This window comes from Falco peregrinus, chromosome 5 (genome assembly GCF_023634155.1).
Source record: "Falco peregrinus isolate bFalPer1 chromosome 5, bFalPer1.pri, whole genome shotgun sequence".
Lineage (NCBI taxonomy): Eukaryota > Metazoa > Chordata > Aves > Falconiformes > Falconidae > Falco > Falco peregrinus.
This window is the reverse complement of record NC_073725.1, coordinates 66,431,780-66,457,814: the sequence shown is the minus strand read 5'-3', so window position 1 is coordinate 66,457,814 and position 26,035 is coordinate 66,431,780. Positions and strand designations below refer to the sequence as shown.

General features: G+C 58.0%; 3 protein-coding genes across 8 annotated transcripts; 1 reads left to right on the top strand and 2 right to left on the bottom strand.

Moving 5' to 3' along the window:
• Nucleotides 1–860: 860 nt before the first annotated feature.
• MAP2K2 (mitogen-activated protein kinase kinase 2) lies at nt 861–11,611 on the bottom strand. Of its 2 annotated transcripts, none has more exons than XM_055804595.1 (11): nt 11,462–11,611; nt 9,875–10,085; nt 8,275–8,421; nt 7,521–7,598; nt 7,045–7,096; nt 6,830–6,954; nt 5,372–5,585; nt 4,384–4,448; nt 3,447–3,508; nt 2,714–2,759; nt 861–1,306 (listed from the first exon to the last, which is right to left on the bottom strand). In XM_055804595.1, exons 1-11 carry the CDS (start codon nt 11,545–11,547, stop codon nt 1,196–1,198), a joined length of 1,197 nt encoding a protein of 398 aa, XP_055660570.1. In that variant the 5' UTR covers nt 11,548–11,611; the 3' UTR covers nt 861–1,195. The 2 variants fall into 2 exon arrangements, 1 of the variants encoding a protein (XP_055660570.1); XR_008747308.1 differs by lacking the exon at nt 861–1,306 and adding an exon at nt 3,927–4,054.
• Nucleotides 11,612–12,767: 1,156 nt separating this feature from the next.
• CREB3L3 (cAMP responsive element binding protein 3 like 3) lies at nt 12,768–17,913 on the top strand. 5 transcript variants are annotated; one of them, XM_027792917.2, is made up of 10 exons: nt 12,768–12,939; nt 14,306–14,430; nt 14,602–14,857; nt 15,337–15,452; nt 15,769–15,900; nt 15,979–16,085; nt 16,258–16,326; nt 16,456–16,540; nt 16,877–16,973; nt 17,046–17,913. In XM_027792917.2, exons 1-10 carry the CDS (start codon nt 12,783–12,785, stop codon nt 17,393–17,395), a joined length of 1,494 nt encoding a protein of 497 aa, XP_027648718.2. In that variant the 5' UTR covers nt 12,768–12,782; the 3' UTR covers nt 17,396–17,913. The 5 variants fall into 5 exon arrangements, with proteins under 5 accessions (XP_027648718.2, XP_027648720.2, XP_027648719.2 ...); XM_027792919.2 differs by having other exon boundaries at nt 12,788–12,939; nt 15,802–15,900; XM_027792918.2 differs by having other exon boundaries at nt 12,788–12,939; nt 15,772–15,900.
• Nucleotides 17,914–18,329: 416 nt separating this feature from the next.
• SIRT6 (sirtuin 6) lies at nt 18,330–25,962 on the bottom strand. The gene is made up of 8 exons (XM_055805731.1): nt 25,815–25,962; nt 24,608–24,735; nt 24,063–24,245; nt 21,526–21,585; nt 20,880–20,975; nt 19,937–20,017; nt 19,461–19,584; nt 18,330–18,773 (listed from the first exon to the last, which is right to left on the bottom strand). The coding sequence occupies exons 1-8, from the start codon at nt 25,878–25,880 to the stop codon at nt 18,450–18,452; spliced, it is 1,062 nt and encodes a 353-aa protein (XP_055661706.1). The 5' UTR covers nt 25,881–25,962; the 3' UTR covers nt 18,330–18,449.
• Between the last annotated feature and the right edge of the window lie 73 nt (nt 25,963–26,035).

Here is a 26,035-nt window from a genome sequence, read left to right as displayed (position 1 = left end):
GGGTGGGCTCACTGCCCCCCCTGCAAGGCCCAGCCTGAGCAGTCTGCACCTTCTGGCTGAGGGGAGTGGGGGGCTCCGGAGGGTCCGACGGGGAGCCCTGCAGCTCTGCTGTGGTGCCTGTTCCATGAGTGACCCCGGCTGAGCGGCAGCTGGAAGGGAAAAACCTGCAGCCTGGAGGGGTTTCACCCCTCTCTGCCCACCCCCCCGCTCCCACGGGATGGCGGGGTCGGGAGAGGGACCCCACTCCTGGGCTAGCCCAGCTCTCCCCTGGCCACGGTGGACAACCGGGCTCTGCCTCCCGCCTCTCCGCACTGGAAGGCGCCAGGGAAGGAAAGCCGGTGCTCCCCTCACCTCAGCACCCAAAGGTGGGAGCCAGGGCTTTGCCATGGGGCCAGGGGAGCCGCTCATGGCCCCATCCCACAGCCCCCACCCCATCCCCTCCCGCTGCAAGCCCGTGGCTCAGCCTGTGCCCAACGGGTCAAGAGCCTTCGCTAAACATCCAGCGCGCCATGAGAGCAGGCTTTAAACCAACCGTTTAAAAAGAAAATAATGAAAATACAAATCTCTCCTCTCCTCCACCCGCAGCCGGGCTGGGAGGGAGCTCACCTCTACACTCTTGTCCAGCTCAGCCACCAAGCACCCCACAGACCTCCCGCCCACACTGCGGGGTGCCCACCTCATCCCCAGCCACCCTGGCCAGGACAGTGACACTGTTTCGGGCCACCCTAAACAGGGCTTCTCCATTTCTGGCCCCACCGATTTCTCCGCCCTGGAGCCCACATGAAAACCAGGGAGGAGGTGAAGCATCAACCCCATCCCCTGCCACCGTCTCACACACACATGCAAGCATGCGTGCACACACACACACGATTCTTTTCTTTTTTAACCCAAGTGAACATGTTTCAAAAAAAAAGAAAAAGAAAAAAATTTAACATAAGCAGCACCACATTTCCCAAGTGTCAGGAGCTCCAGAGCTGGAGCAGAGGCCTGGAACACCCCCACACCCAAAGACACCAACCCCGCTTTGGCTGGGGGTTGGCCAGCAAAGATGCTTCCGAGGGGACGGTGCTTTGCCGCTGGGATGCGAGGCGAGGGGGGGCCGGGGAGAAGGAAGGAGGGCAGTTCTGTCATTTAGTGAAGGAGAGGGAACTGTGACAGAGGCAGATGTACTGACACCAGGCAGTCGGCTCGGCCCTCACATGGCAGCGCGGGTGGGCGTGCTGGGCTGGTTCAACCGCAGTGTTCTGCACAGCCAACCGGCGAAATCCACCTCCTCCACTTCGGAGCGTTTGATGAAGGTGTGACTCTGCAAGCAAAGGGAACAGGCTTAGGAGCATTGCCGGCTGCTCCCCGGCTCCCAGACCCCAGCCCTAGGTCCACGCCATGGGTCAGATCACGGAGAGGTGAGAACGTCCTGGTGCTACAGCTCAGACAGCAAAAGCAGATTTTTGAGAAAATATTTGTTCCTTGCAGGCCTGGGGCTGGGATTTTGACTGCTGCTGGCCACATAGTGGGCACGCAGGCAGGGCAGCAAGGAAGATTTAAAGGAGAGCAGAGCCTGCGTGGCCCTGAAACACTGCTCTGTCCAGGCAGGCAGAGCAAGGTGCCGCAGCTCCTGCACTTCCCGTGGTCCTCGCTTGCCCCTGGATGGCAAACCCTGCTCCCTGGGGGCAGGAGGTAACAGAGAAGCACAAGCAGGACAGAACAACCTTCACACAAGGGCACGGGGCCACCTCCTTTGCCAGGGCTACATGGGAGCACCCAGGGTGTACCCCAGAGTAGCTCAGAGGCTCAGCATGATGCCGAGGTCAACATGGTTAAACTGGGCTCATGGAATGGTTTGGGTTGGAAGGGACCTTAAAGATCACAGAGTCCCCACCCCTCTTCCACTAGACCAGGTTGCTCAGAGCCAAATCCAACCTGCCCTTGAACACTTCCAGGGATGGGGCATCCACAGCTGCTCTGGGCAGCCTGTGCCAGCACCTCACCACCCTCACAGTAAAGAATTTCTTCCTAGTATCTCATCTAAATCTCCCCTCTTCCAGTTTAAAACCATTACCCCATATCCTATCACTACACCCTCTGATAAAAAGCCCCTCTCCAGCTTTCCTGTAGGCCCCCTTCAAGTACTGGAAGCTGCTTATAAGGTCTTCCCAGAGCCAGCCTTCTCTTCTCCAGGCTGAAGACCCCAGTTCTCCCAGCCTGCCCTCACAGGTGTGGTGCCCCAGCCCTCGGACCATCTTTGTGGCTTGAGCAGGTCCATGGCTTCCTTATGCTGGAGACCCCAGAGCTGGACATGGTACTGCAAGGTGGGGGCTCCCCAAGCAGAGGAGGAGGATCCCCCCTCTCGCCCTGCTGGCCACACCACTTTTGAAGTGGCCCAGGCTACGGTCGGCTTTCTGGGCTGGGAGCGCACATGGCCAGCTCACGTCCAGCCCATATATTCCTGTCCATCTGCCCAGCTCAGGAGGCAGAGGTTTGTCCCAGGCACCTACACAGGACAGCTGGGTGGGTCCTGTCCGGGGCTAGATACCATCACTGCCTTTGAATCAAAGATGAGTCACTCCCTCTCCCGGGCTCTATTTGGCTCATCCTAAGCTCAGCATGGGAGTTTTCACCTTTTGAACAAGAGAGGCACAGAGGGATGGGGCAGCAGTTTGCAGATGTGGTGCCACCCCACTGCAGAAAGAAAATTGCTCTCCTCCCCACTTACCATCAGCATCTTCAGATCTGCCCGTTCTGCTGGATTTTTAATTAAGCTGAAATGAGAAGAACAAGAGAGCAAAACCAACACTGAGACATTCCTTGGGGGAAACCAGTTATCTGGCTAGAGAGGTCTCCAGCTTCACCAAAAGCCATGTGGCTCCCCAGCTGCTTTCCCCAGGAGCCTGGCAGTATGGAAACGGCTCAGAAAGCACCAGCTCCAACAGCCCAGCTCCTATGGAGAGCTGCAGGATCTGACTCTTTCTAGACCGTGTGGATGAAATGCATCCTGCAAGTGGAGAAAAGGACCTAATGCTTGGCGAGGATTAACAATTTTTGTAAATCTCCAATCTCTGGTTTAACGGGAGCTCTGGCAATATTTTCAGCTGTCCCTCCACCACATCAGAAGGTCTGGAAGTCGATGGTGTATGCCTGGTGCCTGCAAGGCTGCGGGGTGACTCACAGCCCCAGCAATCTGCTCCACCATCCCCCTGCCAGGCTCCTATTTAGAAGGTGCTGGGATACCACTAAGCACCACCACAAATAAACTGCTGTTATTTCAACCCTTCCCAAGGCAGGAGTTCCCAGCACAACGTGGGATCACACCGCAGCCAGGGAGAGATCACCTACAGAGCACGGAGAACATTGCGTTATGCTGAACGCTTTGGGTGGAGCAGCAGCCTGCAGAGCTGTCAGGGAGCACCTACAGGCCTCCACCTTCAGCCATAAGGTGAAATCCTTACCATTTATTTACAAACTCCTGGAAATCTTGCGTGAAAACTCCATTCGGCAGCTTGGGAGGTGGCTGCAGAGAAAAGGAAAAGGGTTTTCTGCATCACGACGCATTAATGGGCCAGGAGTGCCTTTAATGAGCTGCAGAAAAGCTGTGCTCTGCAGCTCTGCAGCTCCCCTCCTCCTCCAAGCTGCCCTTTGCAGCCAGCAGCCTGCTCCCTGCCATGTCTTGCCCTGGCAGCACGCGGCTGGGCTGGCAGCAAACTGCTGCCCCAGCACGACGTGCAGCTGGGGGGACCCCATGCTGAATCACTGCCAAAGCTGGGAAACCAGAATTGCAGCATCGCAATTCTGGATCCAACCTTGCAAATCCCAGCTCTGGCAATGCCTACGGCAGACAAAGCTGATCCAGGAATGATAACTGGGGGTCAAGTCCTAGCACCTTGAAAGGGGAAGCTGCTCTTTCCACTTGCTGGTGGGATGGACCCTACCTTGCAAGTCTGGTGGAACATTTCGGTCTGGGGTTTTAGCACCGGTCACCCTCATTCAAAGGGCTTCATCTGAGAAAACGTGCACGACCTCAGCGCCTGCGCAGAGGGAGCATTCATCCTTCGCTGATCTAGGAAGGAGCACGTTTGAAATGGCCGGTTGCAGGAGCGGATTATTACAGCCAAGACCTCCCCTCACTGCTTTCCTCTTTCAAGGGGATTACAAACTTCCCCCTGCAGAGCCTTAGTCCAAACCCAGAGATACTTTTGCAATACAAAGAGATGGGAAGAGGGAACAGAGGGAGAAGGAAAGGACATCAGTGCAGCTTGGGGGGGGCTCTTTATCAAAGAGCCCTTGTTCAAGCAAAGGTTTCAGAGCTCCCCCTGACTCAGCAGCGCAGACACAACACCGTGGCACCTCTGGGAAGCCCACCAAAGCAGACAGTAAAGAAACACCTACCTCATTAACTATATAATCCAGCAGTTCAAAGATGGCCATGGCAGGCCGGCTGTCCATCCCGTGGCCTGCATGGTTAAGATGACAAAAACAGTGGTAAGAGGCTGTTCAGGGACAGCGAAGGACTTCATTCTGCTTGAAAAGCAAGTGTGCTGTGGGACTTTTGCTGGGAGAGGCAGAGGCAACCCACTTGAACTGACTCGTGGTTAAAAGATAACGAAGAGAAAGCCAAAACACTTCTGAAATTCCAGATTTCTTTCACAGTGCCTATAGTCCAGATTTATTTCCCAGCTTGGAGCATTTGGAGAGTACCAGACCATCTGCTGTGGCAGGCTGGCAGCACTTCTAGAGCCTTCTGCTTCCAAGCAAATGGCTCAAGCAGAGCCTGCCTCCAACCCCTGTGCCAGTCTGGTACTTCTATGAGAGATCCCAGCAAAGCTGTTTCCAAAAAGCTGCCACTAGCTTGAAAGGAATCTGTCAGCAGCATGGGCAAAGCCTGAGGAGCAACAGAGGCTGTGATAGTGTCCCTCAAAGTATCTCCTCCACGGGGTCCGCATCCCAACAGCCTGCTCCATCCCCGGCATGGGGTGCTTTGCTGCGTGGCTTTGAGCCTTCTTGTGGGACACAGCAGGGTCTAAAGAAGCCCATGGCAGGTGGATCAGCTGAGCTCTTCAAAACCTTAACAGACCCTAGTTGGCACTCCAAACCTGCTCGTTCACAGCACTCTGGGAGCAATCTCCACCTCCCCATGCAAGACCAGGCTCCCACCTGCGCCTGTTAGGAATTACAAACCTCCACTGTAGAGCGGATTCTACCGGAGCATCAAAACAGTTCTGTCTGCTCTGCAGGGAGTGGCCCCCCTAGGAACACTCACCTCCCCGCCACAACCTCATCCAAAACGGCCTTTGGCGAACCCAGCCACACCGAACAAAACCCGACCCCTTTGCCCCCACGTCTCCGTGTTGTTTCCAATGCATACGACAGCCCCTACCACTGACGGGGCGTCCTGGGGGCCTGGCCCGCGGCGAGATGCTGTGAGACTCTCCCTCTGCCCCGTCCACCACAGGACGGCCAAATATTGCTTCCAGTTCCTTGGAGTCTGGCGGGGGGATTGGGTACCTTCCGATAGACAGCTCCACTAACGACAGACCCATGCTCCAGATGTCAGACTGGACCGAGTAGTGGGTGCCCTGCAACCGCTCAGGCTGGAAGGAAAGATCACAAAAACACACGCCGACACAAAATGTCAATACACAAAGTCATAAATATCATGCACTCAAATTAAATAGACAAGACGCTATATCCTGAGGGTCTCTCGATCTCAGCTCTCCACCCTTCTAGGGAAAAGACTGTCCCAAAGTGCCCATGTGCAAAGAGGATGCAAAAGAAAGATCATGTGCAAACGTAAAGCACTTGTACACATCTAATCAACAGCTACCATTGATTTACAACTGCTTATACTTAGGAGTCCAGAGTACACTGTAGGAATCTTTCTCTGCATGCTGCGATCGAACAAACTATTAACAAAAATAATTTTTTCCTGCCCATTCCTGTTAAAACCCAAGACAAATTTGAGAAGCAGAAAATCCACTCGAAGCTCTTACCATTGAAAGAAAAATAAAAAATAAATAAATCAATCCAAGTCATCCATACTGGCAGCTTTGAGTCAGCTATGCAGGCCCAGTGGCTGAGTGCAAAGGAGATATTATTTTTAAATAGCCACTGTCTAACTATAACTGTACTTGAATAACCATTCCCAAAATATGAGAGCAGCTCAGATCTAAGCACACAAGTGTGGTCGGGTGGCTTCCCTAATAACCCACCGCTCGCTCCCAGCCACGACCGCACATGGTGCTGGCAGAAGACCCCCCACCCTTTGCGCTTCAGCCAGCAGGACCTGGGGGCTGGCTTTAGTTTCCTAGTAGCCTGTACCAAAACTCAGTTGCACTAAACTGTATTTACCCCCATTTTGCCAGCAAATGCATGGGGTCAAGGCAGCAGAGGAGGTGCACGTACCAGCATCTGCATCCCCTTTGCGCTCAGGTTTTTGGACAGAGCTTTGCACACAGAAAAAGATGGTTTTGAACCTGCAAACACTCGCCATAATATGGAAGTATTTGTAGGATACAAAGCGTCTTTCCCTGCAAGTCTCTGCGCTCCCACATGCATCAGTGCTAGCTGGGCACAGGCTGGAGCCAACAGGATACTGACTCCTTGAGAGGATGCAGAGGCATCTGCTTCTCCGGCACAGAACAGTGCCTCAAAGCACTGGGCTCACCCCCAGCATGAGCCAGGAATGGGGCAGCCTGGATGAGGATGGAAACACAGAGCAAAACCATTAAGCAAATCAGACACTACACGCAGATTCTGTAAGAGCAGAGTTGAACCCAAACTGTAAAAACACAAAAACAAGCTCCAAAAAACCAGCCAAAAGTTGAAAGGAACTTACAGACATGTAGGACCGAGTTCCCACAAAAGAGTTTGCCATGGAGTCAATGAGTTGACCGCTGACCCCGAAATCACACAGCTTAATCTCTCCTCGAGAATTAACCAGGATGTTAGAAGGCTTCACATCTGACAACAGCAAGAGAAGAGTGTAAACACACCTAGGTAAAACACAGGGCTCTTGAACTGAGGCAGTTATTTTTAGGCTCCTCCTCTCACCTCTGTGCATGATTTGGTGCTTCTCTCTCAGATAGGCCAAACCCCTCAGAACCTAGAAGGAAACCAAAGACACGATGAGATCAGAACCGAGACGGGAAGTGCTCTCCCTTCAGCAGGACACATTGCACAAACTCTGCATGCTACCACGTACTGTCCACGTGTTTCAGGGTTTGCAATTTATCACCAAGTCAATCACAGATCTTGGGTTAACCACCCGAGAAAGCTTCTCCTAAATCTACTCCAGGAGAACTCAACACCAGCCAGCACAACGCAAGGGGTCAGAGCTACGGAGAGCAGCTGGGGACATGCCTTCCCCACCCCCTCTCACACACACACACCACTGCCTCTTGCCCTAGCTCAGGATAGGAAAGCATGTATGGCAAAACAGAGCAAGCTTCCTAAAGCAACACAAGCATTGTTCCCAAACTGTGCCCAGCAAATCCTTTCTGGAAGCACAAAGAGCCACCATAACTCACCGCTATACTGACTTTCCCCAAGATCTCCTCAGGAATTCTTTTGGCTTCTTTCAACACTTGATCCAAAGAGCCCCCATCCTAAAATAAAAACACATGGAAATGACCAATGTGCCAATCCTCGGCAGGAAAACAGAGCAGCTGGCTGTATAGGCAGGCATGCCCAGGGAGGGCAAGTGGTATATAAGCAGCACATAGCATCGCAGCTCAGCTGTCTGCAACAACTCAGCATTGAGCCCACTCCTTTTCCCAGGGAGAGGGGAAGAAAAAAACCAAAAGATATCTGGTGATGAGAGCTGAAGCTTCTTGCTGAAAACTATTTTAATGCTATCTTCTATCAGCTCTGCTGCTTGCTATTAGTTCTGAGCTTCCTTTCCATCAGTGGTAAATGCAAAGATGATCCTGTCAGCACCAATCCAAAGGAGCCACAACACTATTCTCTGCCACAGAGAACAGAAAACACACACAGTGCTTCACAGCAAGCTCTGTAAAGCGGTGGGTTTACAACATTTCCATTTGGCCAACCCCCAAACCTCTGCTTCTGCTTTCCAAAAAGTCAATCTCTCTGTCATTTCAAAGCCTAAGCAAGAGCATGCAGCTCTTACCAGGAGCACAGAAGTCCTGCTGCAGCCACAGCAAGGAGCCATCACAGCTGCTGGCACCCTAACCCATTCCACCTGCGATTTCAAGTCTCAGGGAGATGCAATTCAGAACAGTCCAGGCAGCAGCAGTTTCCAGAGGAGGAACGGGGACTCACCATGTGCTCCATGCAGATGGAAATCTCTCCGTCGCTGTAGAAAGCTCCATAGAAACCCACGATATATGGGGAATTGCACTCATGCAGCACCTGCAGCTCTCGGATAATCTGATTCCTGATAGCCGGTTTGATTTCTAAATGAATCAGCTGCGAAGAAAAAAAATAAATATTCAAGGTGTAATACATGGGGGGAAAAAATTCAAAAACCAGAAAACAAACTTACAGGAACCACATGAGCAAATCCTGAGTGCTGGAAAGAAACAGTGTCTTCAAGGGAAGCCCTGCTTTGGTGTAGGCTTTACCATTTGCAGACTAACATTAAGGATAAAGGGAGAGGCAGAGCCCCGTGCAGCCTGTCGGCGACTGAAGCAACCGCTGGCCACATAACACACAGAGATTGCACAGGAAACAGAGCAGAAAGACAAGTCAGAAGTTTGATGCAGAACTGACTCAGCAGACGGGAACATTTTCACAAGTTCTGTAGGTGTTGTAAGAAGAGGTGTTCTGATATCAAGGAAACCACAGAACGTAAAAAAACCCATGAAGATCATGCACGTGAAAGAGCAGTTGCTTTTTTCCTTGGGCTCCTGGTAGAGTCAGTTAGGGTAGCTGTGGGTAGGGAAGGCAGAGGCTAGAAAATACAATGGCAAGCCAGAAAAAAAAGAGCCAGTTACCATAAGCTCTAGGACACCCAACCCCAGGGACATCTGTCCTTCCCACAGACCCACGAAGGCCAGTCTCTGCAGGAAGGACAGCAGCACTGTAACTTGCCTTCGCTTCAGTTTCTGGACTCCCAACGACCTCAAAACCACCCAGTGACATCCAACACTCCCAAATCAAACACCCTGGAAGATTCTGAGAGCTCAGCTCTGAGCGAAGCCACCTAGAGAAGCAGATTTGCTCATGGAGACCCGCTAAACCATCCCAACAGCAGGTGAGACCAGAGACTTTCAAGGAAGCCGCCCTACGGATAAGTGGTTGCACTGGTTTTGCCGAGCACTGCCTTTTCTAATAGGCAGATGAAGTATCGCCTAGTTTTCCACTACAGGGCACCACTGTTGAAGATGTCACCCATAAATCCATGTCTGAGAGGAACCACTGTCACAGCTGCTTGGAATTACATTGGGGATCTGTTAAGTGGGCAGGGAGGGGCGAGGAATGGTGTGTGTGCCAAACCCATCCCTCCACCTGCCATTTCCAGTCCTCATTAACCATGACCTAGGATCCTCAAGAGATCTGCTTCCTACTGCTTCTATCCAGTTTAGCAGAGTTCATTAAAACCAGCTTCGCTGGAAAAAAAGAATAAACTTGTGTTTTCACACAAGGCACTCCAAACCCCATGGACCTGTTGCAGAGAACGTGGCCTCTCCCAGGGGAGGACTTGGAGGCAGGCAGGGCAGCTCAGAGACGAGGCAGGAGAGGCTCCACATAAAACCGAGCTGGGGGCAGCTGGGACCACAGTGCCAACCCAGGCGAGGCGGTTAGGGCACAGACAGGTCACTGCAGAGAGATCCCAACCACAGCCAGCTCTTCCAGAGCCACGGGGAGTGCCGGACGCTCTCCAGCACGACACCACAGCCCACTCCTGCTCCCCTGTTACCTTCCGTGCCATAATGAGCCCTGAGGGTTTGTGCTGCACTTTGGTGACCACACCGCCATTGCCAGCCCCCAATTCAGAGATCCTCTCAAAGTCATCGTCCTTCAGCTCGCCCACTTTGGCTTTTTGTGTGAGGAAAGCTTCCAGACGCTTCTTCTGCTGCTCATCCAGCTCCAGTTCCTCAAGCTTCTTCTGAAGGTCCACCAGGTTTGCCCTGGAGAGGGGAGGAGGAGATAGGAGGGATGATCAGGAGACTGTGAGGGCAGTGCCAGCAAAAGAGGGGTTAGGTTTTTTTAGGGAAGTGGAGGGAAACAACTGAAACCCATAGTGCGACACATACGCAGCCCCTGATATGGCAGCAAGATTAAAGCAAAGCTCTGGAGATAGGCAGGGCTCAGCTCTGGTGCTGACAGGGTCACCTGGACAGTGAAGCCCATGGTGCAATATCTGCCCAAACACACACATCTCCTCTGGAGAGGAGCTTCAGTGCAGTCAGCTGTTTAGGAAAGCCAAGGAGTAGGGAAAATCCTTCAACCCTTAAAGAGGCAGCACAGCTCAGCCCAGAGAGAACCACAGCACCAGCAAACTCTCCCTCTCCTGACACGAGAAGCCACTCTTAGGTTTTGCTGCGAAACATGAGAAGGGCTTTCCACGCGTCCAGCAACCCCCTGGCTCCGTAACACCCCTCCCCACCACCCCCCAAACCCACCGCTCCCGAGCACAAAGGGGTGCCTGTGCTCCCCCAGCACCTGCTGCTGAGCCTCCATCACCCGCGCAAGCTCCAGCTGCTCTCGCCCATTTGCTGCCCACCCCCTCAGCCTCTACCACCCACACCTAGGGCGATGCTTCGGCAGGGTCTCGCCCCAGCCCTCCCACCCAGAACCCCTATGTGATGCTCAGCCTCCTCCTAGCACTGCCCATGCCCTGTTCTCCGCCACCCCTCGCCCCACACGTCCTGCTGGCCAAGCTCTGGTCACTGCCCCAAATCCTGACCCCCAAGCCCAGGGCCCCATCCCAGCTCCAAACCGTGCACCCAGGCCTGCTCCCCAAAGCCCCCAGCTGTCCCCAGACGCTCCCCCAGCTGCCTCCACCTTCCCCAGCACGCCTGGGTGTCAGACCCAGCCCCAGCCCCTCTCACCCCCAGTCTGCCCCTCCAGCTCCAGCTCCCTGGCCCCTTCCACACCCCAGATACCCTCAGGCTGGGCCCATCCAGCTCTGGTCTGTCTCACCTCCCCCAGCCTGTCCTGGCCCTCCAGGCCCCATACCCACCACGTCCCGGCCCCCCAGCGACCCTGCCCGCCATGTCCCGGCCGCCCAGGGTCCCCCAGGTCCCATACCCACCATGTCCCGGCACCCCAGCGACCCTGCCCGCCATGTCCCGGCCCCCCAGGCCCCATACCCGCCACGTCTCGGCCCCCCAAGGCCTCCCAACCCCCCCCGGGCCCCACACCCACCCTGCCCCGGCCCCCCCAGTCTCCCCACGCTCCAGGCCCGGCCTGGCCCGGCCCCCCAGGCCGGTGCCCCGCGCCAAGGCCCAGCCCACCGCCGGCCACGGCGCAGGCCGGGCGGGCCCCGCCACCACTCACTCACTCGGCGGAGCCGTCGGGGCTCGGCCCCTCGGCAGCGCTGGGGGCGATGTTGAGGGCCGGCAGCGCCGGCTTCCTCTTGGCCAGCATGGCCGGGCCGGGCCGCGCCTGCGGGGCCTAGCGGGGGCGCGGCCGCGCGGCGCGGGGGCGCGCGGGGGCGGGGCGCGCGGCGGGGGCGCGCGGGGGCGGGGCGCGGGCGGGGCCGCCGGGTCTCGCGAGAGTTCGCTGAGGGGAAGAGGGAGGAGGAGGTGGGCGGCCATGGCTGAGGGGACAAGCCTAAGCTGGGGGGGGAGGGGCGCACCGCACAGCCCCTGGTTGTGCTGGGGGAGCGAGCGCTAGTGGCCTTGCCTGTAATTAGCAACTTAGTAATTAGCAACTTAGTAATTAGCAAGCGTTCCCCCACTCTGCCCCTGCCCGTGCAGCCCAGCCGCTGCCCCCTGCCTGGCCCAGGTGGCAGGCCCAGGCGGCAGGCCCAGGCGATGCTGGAGGTCCCTAATGAAGCCGGGCAATGAGCAGCCGCGGGGGAACTGTGGCGCTGGGCGGGCAGCTGCCCTTTGCTCAGTTCCAGGGGGTCCCATCTCTGCCGCAGGGCCATAAAGTAGGGAGCGGCCCGCCAGCACGGGCAGCCGCCGCCAGTGCTGCCACCCGGTCAGAGGGCGTCGAGCGGTAGATAACGGGACGTGGCCTTGTCCCCGTGCCACACCTGGGTCACACACTCCCTTACTCACCCAGCCCCTCCCTGCGTGGAGGGGATCTGGGGGGATCCCAGGGGATCTGGTTGGGGAGGGGCTCACCTGGAGGGTGGTGCGTGTTGGGCTGACACCCACATCGCGGGGTGATAGGGAGGGATGGACATAGCTGCCAAAGGGCTGTAGTGTGTTCGGCCCCCCCAACAGCCACAGGGGAAAATGAGCATGGAGGGGTCCAGGCAGCCTGCCAGCAGGCAGCAGAACCCAGGCATCTGGGCCAGCCCTGGCTGCAGGGAGCAGATGGGACCAACGTTTGTTATGGAGGAAGCCGTAAGTGGTAGAGTCCAAGTCAATGTCTTCCCCGGATGTTGTTCTCAACACCTATAAAATGTGATTAACGCCCCTATGCTTGTCTGAAAAAAAGGGAAATTGTCCCCAAAAATGGGTGAAAGTTCACGGGCAATCACAGCACTCGGACTTCGCTCACCAGCCTTAGGCCCCTCCTGCCCTGTTTGGTGGAGGAGGACAAAAACATTTGGCTAATGAGTTACGGAGCACAGCAGGTCCATCCCCAGGGCGGCCCTGCCATCGTTCACCACCATCCCCAATCAGGGATGGGAGATTTTGCAATCCAGGATGTTATTTCTGTGCAGTTGGAGTTTAAACTTTGCCACTTGGGTGAGGGCACCACGGAGGAGGAGGAGGTGGCTGGGCTCAGTGTCCGCCCCGCTCCCCTGTGTGCTGAGGGGATTGAGAAGACAGGACAGCTCCAAGGGAGCGGGATCTCACACAGGTATGTCCTGGCTGCTGATGTTCAATAGGGTCCCTCTACCTGAGGGTCCCCCGGGGCCATCAGGGCTCACTGGAAGGACTGGGGGTGAAGGACAGGGTGCAATAAAGCTCCTTGCCTGGATTGGACAGCCAAACACCACGGTAATGACAACCGTCCCCAAACTAGGCTTGAAGGACACTTGACTCAGTGTTTAATAGGTTGGGAAAGGCAGTTGGGTGATGAGTTGGATGGCTGGGTGGAGTGGGGTGGGTAGTTGGGTGGTGAGTTGAGTGGTGGGATGGGTAGTTGGGTGGCAGGTTGGTTAATCAATTGATCAGAGAATTGACTGGTCATTCAGTTGGTCAGTGGGTTGGTTATTTGGTCAGGCAACCACCTGGTCAGTTGGCCAACAGATTTACCATTTGGTCTGTTTCTTGATAGGTTTGTTAATTTGGCTGGTCAACCAGTTGGTCAGTCGGTCAACTGGTTGGTCAGTTGGTTGGTTTTTTGGGTTGTGAGTCAGCTGATTGGCCAGTTGGGCAACTGGTCAGTGGGCCTGTTGGTTTGCTCTGAGTCTGGGGTCTCAAGCAGTGCCTGGGGTGGCAGTGGCAGAGCAGGGCTAAGTCCCCTCCTCGGGCCGGCTGGTGGCAGCAGTCTCCTCCCTTTCCACTTGCTACCCAAAATGATTAACCTGCTCTTCCCAAGGGATCACACACATGGGACAGGGCTGGACAGGGGACCTGACCCAGCCCTCAGATCTGGATGCTCATCTTGCTCCTGCACTTGGGGGGCATGGTGGGGCTGGGCCAGCCGGGTGCCTGCAGGGACCCCCAGCTGTGCAGTTCTCTTGGCGGGGGGGGGGGGAATAGAGGATTTGGGAGCTACAGCTGCTGGAAGGAGCCGGGGGGGAGTCCACTGCTGTGCCCCTGAGCCCCCACATGCCTATGCTCTTCCTCCCACACATGTACATGTAGGGCTTTGCCATATATGCCCATATGTGCTCACATACAGGTGCTGGCACATGTGTGTGCATGTGTTCACATACCCATGTCTGCGTCAGCACACACATGCACATTGCATGGCCATGTGGTTGTGCAGACACAGAGCTCTGCACTCACGTGTGCCAGCACAGCTGTATGCACATGCAGCTGTGCACACATCCACATGGTCACATGCACAGTCACACATGCGCACACATGTAGATATACCTCCCCATGGTCCCACACACATGTGCCCATGCCCAGACATGCTCCCTGCTCCCTCTCACCAGCCCCATGCCTGCCCCATGATTTGGGGTGTCCCTGGAGCTGTGCAGCTTGGAGGGGAGGGGGAGGTGTTGGGGCAGTCATGGGCACTGGGATAGGGACCTGACCCTGCCACCTTGCAGCCATGGCCTCTGGCGTGGGCAGCCTCGACAGTCTCGACCTGCTGGACCTCCTCTTTGACCGCCAGGATGGGATTCTCCGTGGTGTGGAGCTGGGGACGCCACCGGGTGCCTGGCACAAGGATGGGGTGAGTCCCACGGGCTGGGGGGTCCATCCCCACCTCAGCCCTGGGTCTGGCAGGAGAACCCCATTGCCATGCCTTACCCGGGAGCTGGGAGTGCCCTGCAGTGCAGGAAGCTCCTGTGGGCACCCCAGGGTGACAGGCATCCCAGGGTGACAGGCACTCGTGTCCCCACAGCATGCCCAGGACAGCGAGGACTTCCTCAGCTCTATCCTGGGCTCCGGGGACTCAGTGTCGGACTCACCCAGCTGGTCCCCGGCTGCCAGTGACAGCGGGGTCTCTGAGGACCCCCCCTCTGACCAGCTCGACAGCCCCCCCAGGTGCTGTGATGGGGGTCCCAGCGAGGTCCTGTACCCTTACGCCGGCCCCTGTCGGGGTCTGCCCCTCCCGGGGGGGACTGGGGTCCTGCACCCCGAGGTCTCCATCGACCTGGGTGAGCCATGGGGGAGAGACTGGGCAAAGGACCAGGCTGGGGACACTGGAGGGACTGGGGACACCAGGGAGCTGAGGGGGATGGCAAAGCTGGGGTCTCTCAGGGATAGTGAAGAAATTAGGGGAGCTGGGGGTGCTGGAGGGAACTGGGCAGACGGGGGACAACTGGGAGGACTGGGGAGGAGCTGTGGGGAGTGGGGAGAGCTCGGGAACTGGGGTGAACTGGTCAGGCTGGTGCTGGAGGGGGAGACTGGATGGTGAGGGAGGTTTGGGGGAACTGGGGATGCTGAGGTGGCCTGAGCAGTGCAGGGTGTTCGGCGGCTGGGGCAGAGCCAGAGAGACAGCCTGGGGGGACAGAGCCAGGGGCCACTGGACTGGTAAGTGGCATCAAGTCACCATAGCTCTGGGGCCATGGCAGGGGTGAGTCTCCTGCAGCGGGGACACAGGACTGCTGACAGCCTCTGTTCTCCCCTCACCCAGACATGTGGCACCCCGGCTTCTTCCTGGAGGAGAGCCAGGACCTGCCCACGGTCTCCCCACCAGCATCCTGCACCCTCACCGTGAAGGACCTGCTGCTCTCGGGCAGCTCTGATGCCGTGAGTCCCAGCCCCTGTGTCCCCATCCTTCCTTGTCCCCAGCCTTGTCCCTTCCTGGACCACGATCCCATCCCCATTCCTGTCCCCATCACTCCCCATCCCCATTCCCATCCCCATCCCACCCCATCCCCATTCCTGTCCTCCTTCCTCCCTATCCCCACACTTGACCCCTTTTCCACACCACGGTCCCATCCCCAGCCCTTTCTGAACCACGATCCGATCCTCATCCCTGCCCTGTTGTCCCTGCCATGGTCCCTGGGGTCAGGCACGGGGTGACCCCACCACCCAGGGCTGTCACCCAGCTGTGGCCCCCCAGCAGCCACAGGTGCCCACCTCCCTGCTGCGGCAGAGCCAGGGGCAGTTCCAGGAGCTGGTGCTGACTGAGGACGAGAAGAAGCTGCTGGCGAAGGAGGGGGTGTCACTGCCCACACAGCTGCCCCTCACCAAGGTGGGTCCCACCATGCCTGGGAAGGGCACTGAGTGAGGGGGCCCAGCACTGTGGCCCTGACTCCCCTGTCTCCCCCAGTACGAGGAGCGGGTGCTGAAGAAGATCCGGCGGAAGATCCGGAACAAGCAATCGGCTCAGGAGAGCCGCAAGAAGAAGAAGGAATATATTGATGGGCTGGAGAGCCGGTATGGACCCCAAACCCCTGCTCCAGGCATAGCTGGCCACCAACCCTTGGGGCTGGCACTCCCCCTGCCCCAGGTGCCTGGGGACACCTGGCTGGCCAATGATGGGCACACTGCCCCTTGTCAGCCCCCACAGCTGTCCCCCCTGACCTCGTTCCCTCCCCCTGTCCCTCAGGATGTCGGCGTGCACGGCCCAGAACCAGGAGCTGCAGAGGAAAGTCCTGCACCTAGAGAAGCAGAACTCGTAGGTGTCCCCAGGGCAGGAGAGGGACAGGCTGGGGTAGGATGGAACTGGGACTCACTCGCCCCCCAGCCAAACCTGCTGGGGGGCCAGAGGGGCTCGGAGGTGCTAATGGGCTCTCCCTGTCCCCAGGTCCCTCCTAGAGCAGCTGAAGAAGCTCCAGGCCCTTGTGGTACAGTCAAGCAACAAGGCAGCGCAGACGGGAACCTGCATCGCGGTGTGTGGAACCCCCAAACCCCCCTGGCCTCCTTGCTTCGAGGGAGGGGCGCTCAGACACGTGGAGCTGTGCTGGCAGGGCTGGATGGTGGGACAGATAACGCAGAGGGATAGATGCTCCAGGGTTGGATGGGTGGAAGAAGGGATGGAGGCACGTGAGGGCGGATGCATGGATGGATGAAGGGATGGATGGTGCCACGCTGGCAGGGGCCCATGCACCGGGAGGGACAGAGGGATGCAGTCTTGGTTCTGCCACCAGCCCCCTCCCTGGCAGCTGTGTTCCAGAACCTGGTCCCCCTCCAGCACTGCGCGTGGTGACATCCCCCTCTGCCCCCAGGTCCTGCTGCTGTCTTTCACACTCATCGTCTTCCCCTCCATCAGCCCCTTTGCCCCTGGCAAGGCAGAAGCAGATGGCGACTTCAGACCCGTGCGAGGTGAGGGCTGCGCTGGGGTTGCACCAGGAGCTCGGGGCACCAGAGCAGGCCCTGACCCTCCTTCGCACTCAGTTTTCTCCAGGTCCCTGCACAATGCGGCTGCCTCCCGCGTGGCTTACTCACAGCCCCAAGCTGGGGACGAGAAGCTCCCGGAGCCACTTTGGCCAGAGCGCCTGGGTGACGCCCCCGAGACCCTGCACGAAGCTTTCGGTGGCCGCACATTCACCCCACGCCTGGACAAAGCCCCCCCCCATAACAGCACGCAGCCACTCACCTCTGAGGGGCTGAGCCACGGGGCCGAGGATCCAGCGAATGCTGTGCTGGGGGATGACACCGTACCGCACCACGGCCTGGCATCGCTGGCTTGGACCGAGGCCGGCCACAGCAGGCCTGCGGTGCTGGAGCCGGCTGAGGAGCTCTAAGCAGCACCCAGGGACCACGGGGGATGCAATGGGGTGGCTCAGCACCTCATCCCCTATGGAATGAGCCCTCGGGGTGACCCCTCTAGGATCTGCCTCCAGGCACGGGCAGATGCTGGACCCACTTGGCTTTACTTGTATCTGTGAACTGGGAAGATGAGACCGGTTCCCACTGGCCTGACTGGGAGGGAAGGGGCTGCTCCTGCCCCTCAGGTGCAGCAGAAGTTGTGGAAGGGACACGGGGTCGCTCAGGATGGGGACGAGGGAACTGGAGGGGCCCTGGGCTGGATGGCTATTGATGTTGCAACTGGTTGGTTTTGGTTTTGGTTTGTTTTTTTAAGTTTTATTTTCATCTCTAAATACAAGGTATTTTGGAAAAAAATTCACCTGCTTTAATACGGGATGATCCACAAGGTTTCAAGGACCTTTGGGCCAGGGATCCTGAGGCAACAGGGTCCAATAGAGCTGGGAGAGGTGGCCAGACCTAGCCTAGGGCTGCCCTGGGAGCAGCGGGCACAGCAGGAGGCAGAGGGAAGGGCAGCAGGACCAGGGCACCTTCCCACAGCTCCCAGCCCTGCACCGGGCCAGGATTTGGCCAGCACCAGTTCCCTTCCCTTCCCCGACCCAGCGACATCCCCACAGATCACCAGCATGCAGGACGCAGGACTGGCTCTGCGGGCAGATCTCAGCCAGGAGATCGCAGCAGCTCCTTCCGACCACTGCCTGGCCCCAGCTTCATTTGAGATGGCATCAGCTGCCCCAACGATCCCCGCTGTCACTGCCCTGGCACCAGCACCCCTGTCCCTCTGCCCCCCGAGCTCTGTGGGACGTAGCTGGGCCCCACCAGCATCTCCTTGCAGAGAAGGAACGAGTTGCTGGGTATGGTTCAAGCAGGCAGCACCCTTCCTGCGCCAGTGGGTGCAGCTGCCCCAACACATGCGATTCAAGTGTATTTAATACTTACATAAAAAAAGGGACAATGTTTAAGGGTATAAAAAAAAAGTCGGTAGGAAAAGCGGCACAAATGAGTGTCTAGACAGACAGGGAACAGCCTGGGTCAGGTGAGGAGAGGCTCCACCTTCATCTTCTTCACCGTCGTTGGCCCTGTGTCTGGGCTGGGACACTCCTGCTTCAGACTGTCACGGTGCTCCACCAGTGTGGTCCCAAGGTCAGGGCACAGCCCTTCCATGCCATTGTGCTCCTCCTTCAGCAGCCTGCGGGCCCCAGGGTCAAATTTGAAGAGCTGTTCGGGCTTGGTGAGCTCAGCGGTTTCCACCACCACTGGCCCCGTCCACTCCGGGACCTCCAGCCCCAAGTGCTTCATCAGCTTCGTCATGACATCGTCGACGTAGGCGTGGATGCGCAGGTCGGCCTGTCTGTCCTGGGGCAAGCGAGGGCAAGCACGGCGTTAGGGACAAACATAGTGTGCGGGTACAAACGTCCCCTCCCAGGGAGTGCACGGGGACAGGGTGATGCCTCAGCTGCACGCGGGCTCCAGTCCCTGAGACATCATCCCTGGTGGAACACGAACTGACCCCAGCTGCACGGCAGGCTGACAGGGCTCCGTCAGGGTGCGGGCAGGCAGTCACACCTTAAAACACAGCCCTGAGATTGGGACGTGGATGCAGAGCCAGGCTATGAGCCCAGGACAGGGTGGGACAGGGATAAGGGAGCTCTAATGCCATCCCAGGTACCCCCCAGCACCGGTTGTTTGAAAGACTTTGGACAACGGCACCAAAACCAGGGCCGAACACGAACCGAACTCCTCTCCCTCGCAGCACAGGTTATGTGTGTGCAGTTACTTCATCGGGCTGTAATTCACTGGAAGATACATCAGGCTTTGGGCTGTTTTTATTCTGCTCTTGAGATTTACCTTCCGTTTCTCAGTGTTTATTGGGAGCTGCAGGTTTAAACTCTCCAGCAAGGGAAGCCCAGCCTGTTTGCTAAGCGAGGCCACTCTTCTACCTGGCCGCCTGGGAGGGGACGATGCACGGGGACTAACCTGGGATGGGGCCGAAACAAGGGACGCGAGGGGAAAGCAGCAGCACAGAACGGCAAGGACACTCACGTGTTTGGTTGCTTGTAGATTGACTATGACCAGCTTCCCTCCTCTCTTCTTCGTGATCAGCGGGAGGTTGCCGCTGGGTTTGATCTGCAGAGAGGTCCCCAGGGTGATGGAGAGATCAGCTTTCCTGTAGGGAGGAGACAAAACATCCAGGCCAGAGAAAAAGCCGTGGCTGTTTGCAGACTGCTTCTCCCACCCTGTTCCAGTGTGGACTCTACAAGCAGCTGGGAAGCAAAGCTGTGGCCAGAATTTGCTGCGGTTTCCCTCAGCCGCTTTCTGAGGAGAGAGCTGGGCACTGCTGTTCCGTGAGTACAGCCTCACGGCTGCGAGGCACAGAACACGACTACCAACGCCAGGCAAGGCCAGCCCAAGGTCCCCCATGGTGCAGGCAGAGGACAGGCAGCCCCAGCAGCCTCCCGTGGCACCACCAGCCACAGGTGTCTGCAGCACCCACGGCACGAAGAGCCCAAGCACAGTACCTGCAGGCTTCATCCGCCAGCGTAAGGTCGCGGTCAGGCAGGGAATCCTCCCAGTCCAGAATGGTGTCTCTTAACTTCCCCCTAGAAAACACGCATAGGGACTGCAGCTTCTCCTGCCAGGCAGGAACAGCCAGCAGAGCCGCCCTGCCAGAGGGGACAGCGACCCAGATCCTGTCCCACCCTCCCTGGCCCTGCACTGTGAAGGGACAGAGTGAGCCCAGACGAGCTGAGAGGACTCGCCGGCAGGCGAGGGCACAGACTTCATCTGCACGAGGGATTTTGTGGCTGGTGCTGTGATGCCACCAAAGCCCCAGCTGTCTCGCTGCCCTGGTTCAGAGCTGGGATGCAGCTTTCACTCTGAGCCAGGCTGGCCACAGTGAGCCAGGAGAGCTCTGCTCCACCGCCCGCAGCCCCCAGCTCTGCTGTGCCGGCTCTGCAGCCAGCCTGGCTGCGGAAAGCAGCTGCGCTGGGCCCGGTGAGCCTGGCTGAGGAAGCACACGGGGCCCGTGGAGCGTGTCTGGATGCCGGATCACCTCGGGGTACCTCCAGCTGCAGAGCTGGAAATGCTATTTACGCTTCCCTACCAAGGGCAAAGCAGCAGCAAGGCAGCGCAGCGGCCGCATCCTTCTGGAGGGGAAGGGGCTCGCTCTCTAGAGCTGCCATCCCACAGCAGGGCATTCTCCAGCACTGGGACATGCTCAGTTATCGGTGGGAGACCCCCTGCCAAGGAGGCTGGGACTCCTTGAAGACATGGGTGCTGGCTTCCCATCTGGGCTTTGGAGATCCCCCCTACACCCTCTGCTTCTTCACCTCAACCAGAGGCATTGTCGGCCCAGCCCTGCAAAGCCACGTCTGTGCACCAGAGTCACTCGCTCGGGTGAAGGGTCCCCCCGCCACCCCACATCCCCTCGGGAGCCCCAGCCCTGCACCCCAGCAGCCATACCTGCAGGCCCGCAGCCCCCGGGCTTTGGTGACGCTGCACAGCCTGCCCGTTGGCTTCAGCCCCATGCTGCCCACGACTGCGTCCCGCACGTACTGCCTGCAAGAGAGACGGTGCCATCCGGGGCCAAACACGCAGGGAGGTGGCACCCATTGTGAGAGGCCCCCCGTGATGTGGCACACCTCACGCCACACAGGCCACACTGGAGGAGCAGGCGGTGGCTCAGAGACACAAGCAATGACAGAGGCACCTCAGTTCTCCACCGATCCCTGCCTGCGCCTCTAACCAGGTGCTGTGGACAGCAGCTCTGAGCGACAGCCCCAGGGGTCTGCCACAGACCAGGATGGCAAACCCAGCTTGTAGCAACCTCCTCTCCAGCTGGCAGGTACAGACCCTGCTGCAGGCAGCCCTGCTGGCACAGCTGCCTTGCCACGGCCAGCAGGATTTGCCAAGGGCCTCCCAGGCAACAGAGAATTCCCAGAATATTCATCTCCCACCGTTTGACAGGGTTTACGATTCAGACGGCCAGATCTGTCTGTGACCCCATGCACACAGCCCCATGGCATGTGCAGGGCCTCCAGGGCTCCCCGGGGACAGCAACGAAGTCCCCACCCCACTGCCATCCTCCCCAGGCTCAGGGCTCACGTACTTGCCGCATTTCACACACTCTTCCACAAACATGTTCCCGTGGAGCTCAGCCAATTTGTCCCTGCGGGAGAAACAGGAGAGGTGAGCTGGGGAAGGGTGGAGAGCCCTGGGGTGACAGAGAAAGCTGCCCCAGCCCCCCTCCTCACCAGGAGCTCCTGCACCTCCGGGGCTTCCCCGCTTCCCAGCTCAGCTAGGTCAGACCTGCCAGACCACCACAGGTGGGGTGGCAGGGACCCTCTGCCATGGCCTGGGGACAGTGCCCCAGCACAGGGTCAGCACCGGGGGGGAATTATATTAGTTAGACACAAACAGGGCTGCATCGGAGCGAGGCACCAACATCAGGCAGGCACTGGGTGCCACAGAACAACCTGGCCGTGCTGCAGGGGGGCAGCTGGCCCGGCAGAGAAGGCTGTTCATTCAGCCACCAAGTGTGGGGGCTTCCCTGTGCCAAGCATGGCCATCACATGCAGGGCAAGCAGGCGCTGGCAGAACTATGGCACACTGAGCACCGCTTTGTGCATTTCATGCAAAAAAGGTCGCTCAAAGGGAGTTTGGGCAGAGCTGTCCTTCTCGTGGGGCAGGGGAGACCCCAAGGATGTGTTCAGATCCTGCTGAGAGCCTTCTGCACCGTGGTTTTATCTCCCATCACAAAAGCGCTACACTATAACCACTGCAATTGGGACTAAGGAGAGGGACAGCATGTCCTGGTTTTTTAATTTTAAATGCTTCCATCTGCAGCACCAATTCTAGCCCCTCCTCTGATCTGATCCAGCCTCAAATCTCTGCACTCAGTAGTAACCTGGATATTCACTTCTCTCAGCACTCAGCATTCCCCTATGTCCTCGCACGGTTCCAGCCCCCTGCCACTTGTGACTAAAACTCCCCTCAAGCTCAGTGCAAGCCTCAAAGTGCAGAAGCTAGAGGAAAACAAGGCCATACTCTCCCCACGATCCTGCAAGCCCCACAGCAACCAGGAGCCTCCTCCAGGGTGGATGAAGACAGGACGGACTTGATTGCCCCTATTTTGGCCCCAGTTCTGCAACGCTTACTTAAGCACGTGCTTTGCTTAGGCAGAAGAGCTGTGCTAAACCACAGCGGGAGCCAGCAGCACAAGGCTGCAGGGAGCACAGCTGAGTTCTGGTCAGAATTTCCTATTCTTTTTCCCATGGTTCTTTAGTTTAAAAAGGCAAACGCGGTGCTAGGAGCAGGAACCAGGACTCGGGGCTGTTTATGAAGCACCTCCTGGAGGCAGCTCTCTGCTCAGCCAGTGATGGCGGAAGACATTCATGAGACATCTTCTCTGAGGTCCCACTCATGCTCCTTGTTCTCATCCCAACTCCCTTCATTTTATTTTTTCACTTGAATTCAGCTGCTCTCCCCATTCCTTTCCAGGCAGCTCCAAGCAGTTTGCCTCACAAAACAATTGCTCACTGGTCTTAAGTGCTGGAAATGGGTTTTATAACAGGCTGAAGTTCCTTGAAGGGAAAAGAGCCTGTTGCCACAAGCACTAATGGAAAGGCAGGTTCCTTCAAGGACATCTTTGAAATGGCAGCTGTGCTGCTAAATGTGCTTCAGACCCCACCCATACAGGGAGCGGAGATCTTGTACCCTCGGCTCCCACACGTCACAGCTCCCTGCAGAGGAAACAGCCACGCAGGATCCCTGACCCTCATCGCAGCGGGCGAGAAAATCAGAGACCACAGCCGGTAAGTCAGACCAGTTCCAACCGCGGGACCCTCTCTACGTCTTGCTGCCCCTGCAGTTTTGCAAATTTATCGTGAGGCAAAATACTTTTGAGGCCATCTTTGGCCCAGGCATTGTTCCATCACTGGGGCAGCACTGCCTTTATTTTCTCTCAAGAAATTAAATTTAAGCAAACTGTAAAATAGCACAAGATCCAGTGCTCTGAGACAGCTCTAGCTACGCGGGTAAAACGGGTCAAGAGGCATCTCTGCAAGCAGCAGGAGCAGCTTCAGAGCCTCTCATCCTCCCTCCTGTCCCTTCACCCCTCTGGATGGGTGCAGAGGCAGTGGAAAGGATCGTGTGCTCTGAGCGCAGCTCTGAGCCCAGCTCCCAGGAGCATGTGCCCTAACTGAAGCTGACGTCTCACTCCCTGGGCCACGATCTCCCAGGCAGCCATGCAGCGCAGCCAGGCTGCTCACAGCAGCACCGACAGCCACAGCTACACAGCTGATGGGTGGCAACATGCGATGGCCCAAACCATGACCTGTTTGTTTTTCTTGTGAACAAATGGCTTCTGGGTGTACTTCTAGAGAGCATCAACTGGGGCTGACTTTATTTGATCACCCTCTGAATTACTAAAATAACTTCTCTACATTCAGTCTAGTTCATGTACCCCTTCCAGTTTCCGCTCCCCACACCAGATGTGGGGGAGAGCTTCCAAGCCAGCCTTGGAAATCAACACCCAGCACCAAACGCCTGCCTGCAAGGCCACGCTGATCAGGCAGCGAGAACAGCCACATGGCAGTGGCAGGGAAAAGCATGAGGGACGTGGAGACAGGGCGGGAGGGGCAGTACCGTGGGAATCCTGAACGCACGTGAAGGCCGTCCACATTCTGGCTGACCAGGAATTTCAGGATGCCAACTCTCTGCAGCCCCAGTAATGCCATGTGAGTCTTGGAGGGCCTGGCATTCTCAAAGGTGGTGTCGAATTTTGGGGAGAGCCCCTTCTCTTCCATAGTCCAGACACCATTGGGGCCCCTGCAGGAACAGGGACAGAAAGAGCGAGAACTGACAGCCCGGGCTCCAAGATGACAGTTGTAAACGCAGCACAAGCCCTATCAGGGGAGGAGGATGAGCAGGGCACCACTAAATGAAGGTTGTGGATCACCGGTGATTTTTGTCGTTGATGCAAGCAGGGTGCCCACAGGGCTTCTGTGGGCGTGGCTTAACCTCAAACGGGTGTGCAAGAGGGAGAGGGTATTTTCAACTGGATCCAGGACCGGAGAGGAGGGATGGAGCAGGTCTGGCAGGGGAAACAGTCCAGAGCTTTACAAGGTGTGAGATGGACTTGAAGGAGGCACCATCCCCCCAACCCCTCACCTGCCGTCCACTGCCCTTACCTGAAGTCGGGAATCCCCGAGGCAGTGCTGATCCCAGCCCCCGTGTGAAACACCACATTGGAGGAACTCCTGATCAAGTCTGCCAGCTCCTGCACCTTCCTCTCCACTTCCTCCGGGGGGTCAAAAATCTGAGCAAGAAAAGACAAACCACCACAGGAATGGAGAGGTGCAGGGATAGATCCAACTACACCCCTCCTGGTGCAAAGACCCAGTAAACCACAATTTTTTTTATCCAAAGGAAAGAAGATTTTGCGTTCCTTAACAACAAAAGCATTTAATCAGAGAGAAACTGTGTTGTATAAACATCTCCATGCAGGGTAAGGGCTTAAAACACCTAAGGCAGACAGGGGTATTTATTGCTCTCGCTGACAGGCAGCTGATACCCCGAGAAGTGGCTGGGCTCCAGGGCACCGCCGGGCAGCGGGAGGGCAGGCGTGAACCCGGTGCCACCCCGCGTGTGCTCAGCTCCAGCTGTCACCAGCACGGCCACCAGCCCTGCAGGCAGGCCAGCGCTGAGGGACGGCGAGCTGCGTGGGAAGCCAGGAAGGTGGGGGACACAGGAGTGCTGTGGCTAGGTGGGACCGCGCACCCACCCAGCCTTCTGGCGTGGGCACAGGATTTCGCTTCTGCGAGAAGCTTCTCCAGCCCGGTCTCCTGGGGAGAGGGACTGAGGACAGGCCCCTGCATGTCCCTGTCCCCTCACCTCAAAACCTGTTTTAAGCTTCCCAAATACTGCTGGGGGCACAGGGCTGGGATCACCCCGCAGTGCCTGGGCAGGCCCCTCACACCCACCTTCTGGGATCCCCGCTGGGGAATACAGGGGGTCCCCACAGGGCTGGGAGCCCCGGGGTGGGGGCACAAAGCAGGGGGGTAGTGCCAGGCGTGGAGGGAGGGAGCTGTGGGGCTGGGGGGGATGGGAGAGAGCTGTGGGGGACGGGACGGGACACGGAGGGAGCCGTGGGGCTGGGGGGAATGGGAGAGAGCTGTGGGGGACGGGACGGGACACGGAGGGAGCCGTGGGGCTGGGGGGTGGGACACACGCAGGGAGCCGTGGGCCGCGGGGGACTCGTGGGGGCAGCCGTGGGCCGGGGGACACACAAAGGGGCCCTGGCGCCGGGCTCCCCACGGCAGCCACCCACGGGGCCGAGGGCGCGGTTGCCATGGGAACCCGCCAGGCCGCGGGAGGGCCCGGCCGCGCCGCGCTCACCTCGGGGAGGCCGCACTTGCCCTTGTCCGAGTAGGGCGAGAGCCCGGCCGCGTAATTGACCGCCATGGCCCGCCGCGGCCGCCGGAGCGCGCATTGTTGCCAGCCCCGCGGCCGGGCGGAAGCGCGCAGCGACGCGCCGGGGCGGGGCGCACGGACGGGCACGCCCGGGGGACGGCGCCGCCGCCGCCATCTTTGTGCCGGGCGAGAAGGGCGGGGGCTGC

Bases quoted from the DNA above. Each gene is read 5' to 3' on its own strand.
- CREB3L3 (XM_027792917.2), top strand. From the start codon at position 12,783: ATGTTATTTCTGTGCAGTTGGAGTTTAAACTTTGCCACTTGGGTGAGG. The intron at 15,453-15,768 runs GTGAGTCCCAGC...GTGGCCCCCCAG, and splicing joins TCTCGGGCAGCTCTGATGCC to CAGCCACAGGTGCCCACCTC. The intron at 16,327-16,455 runs GTAGGTGTCCCC...CCCTGTCCCCAG, and splicing joins CACCTAGAGAAGCAGAACTC to GTCCCTCCTAGAGCAGCTGA.
- SIRT6 (XM_055805731.1), bottom strand. From the start codon at position 25,880: ATGGCGGTCAATTACGCGGCCGGGCTCTCGCCCTACTCGGACAAGGGC. The intron at 24,736-25,814 runs GTGAGCGCGGCG...TTTCTTGCTCAG, and splicing joins GCAAGTGCGGCCTCCCCGAG to ATTTTTGACCCCCCGGAGGA. The intron at 20,976-21,525 runs GTACGTGAGCCC...TCTCTCTTGCAG, and splicing joins GAGTGTGTGAAATGCGGCAA to GCAGTACGTGCGGGACGCAG.
- MAP2K2 (XM_055804595.1), bottom strand. From the start codon at position 11,547: ATGCTGGCCAAGAGGAAGCCGGCGCTGCCGGCCCTCAACATCGCCCCC. The intron at 8,422-9,874 runs GTAACAGGGGAG...TTTTCTTCGCAG, and splicing joins GGCTCATTATGGCACGGAAG to CTGATTCATTTAGAAATCAA. The intron at 3,509-4,383 runs GTAGGTGTTTCT...TTTTCTCTGCAG, and splicing joins TGGATTATATAGTTAATGAG to CCACCTCCCAAGCTGCCGAA.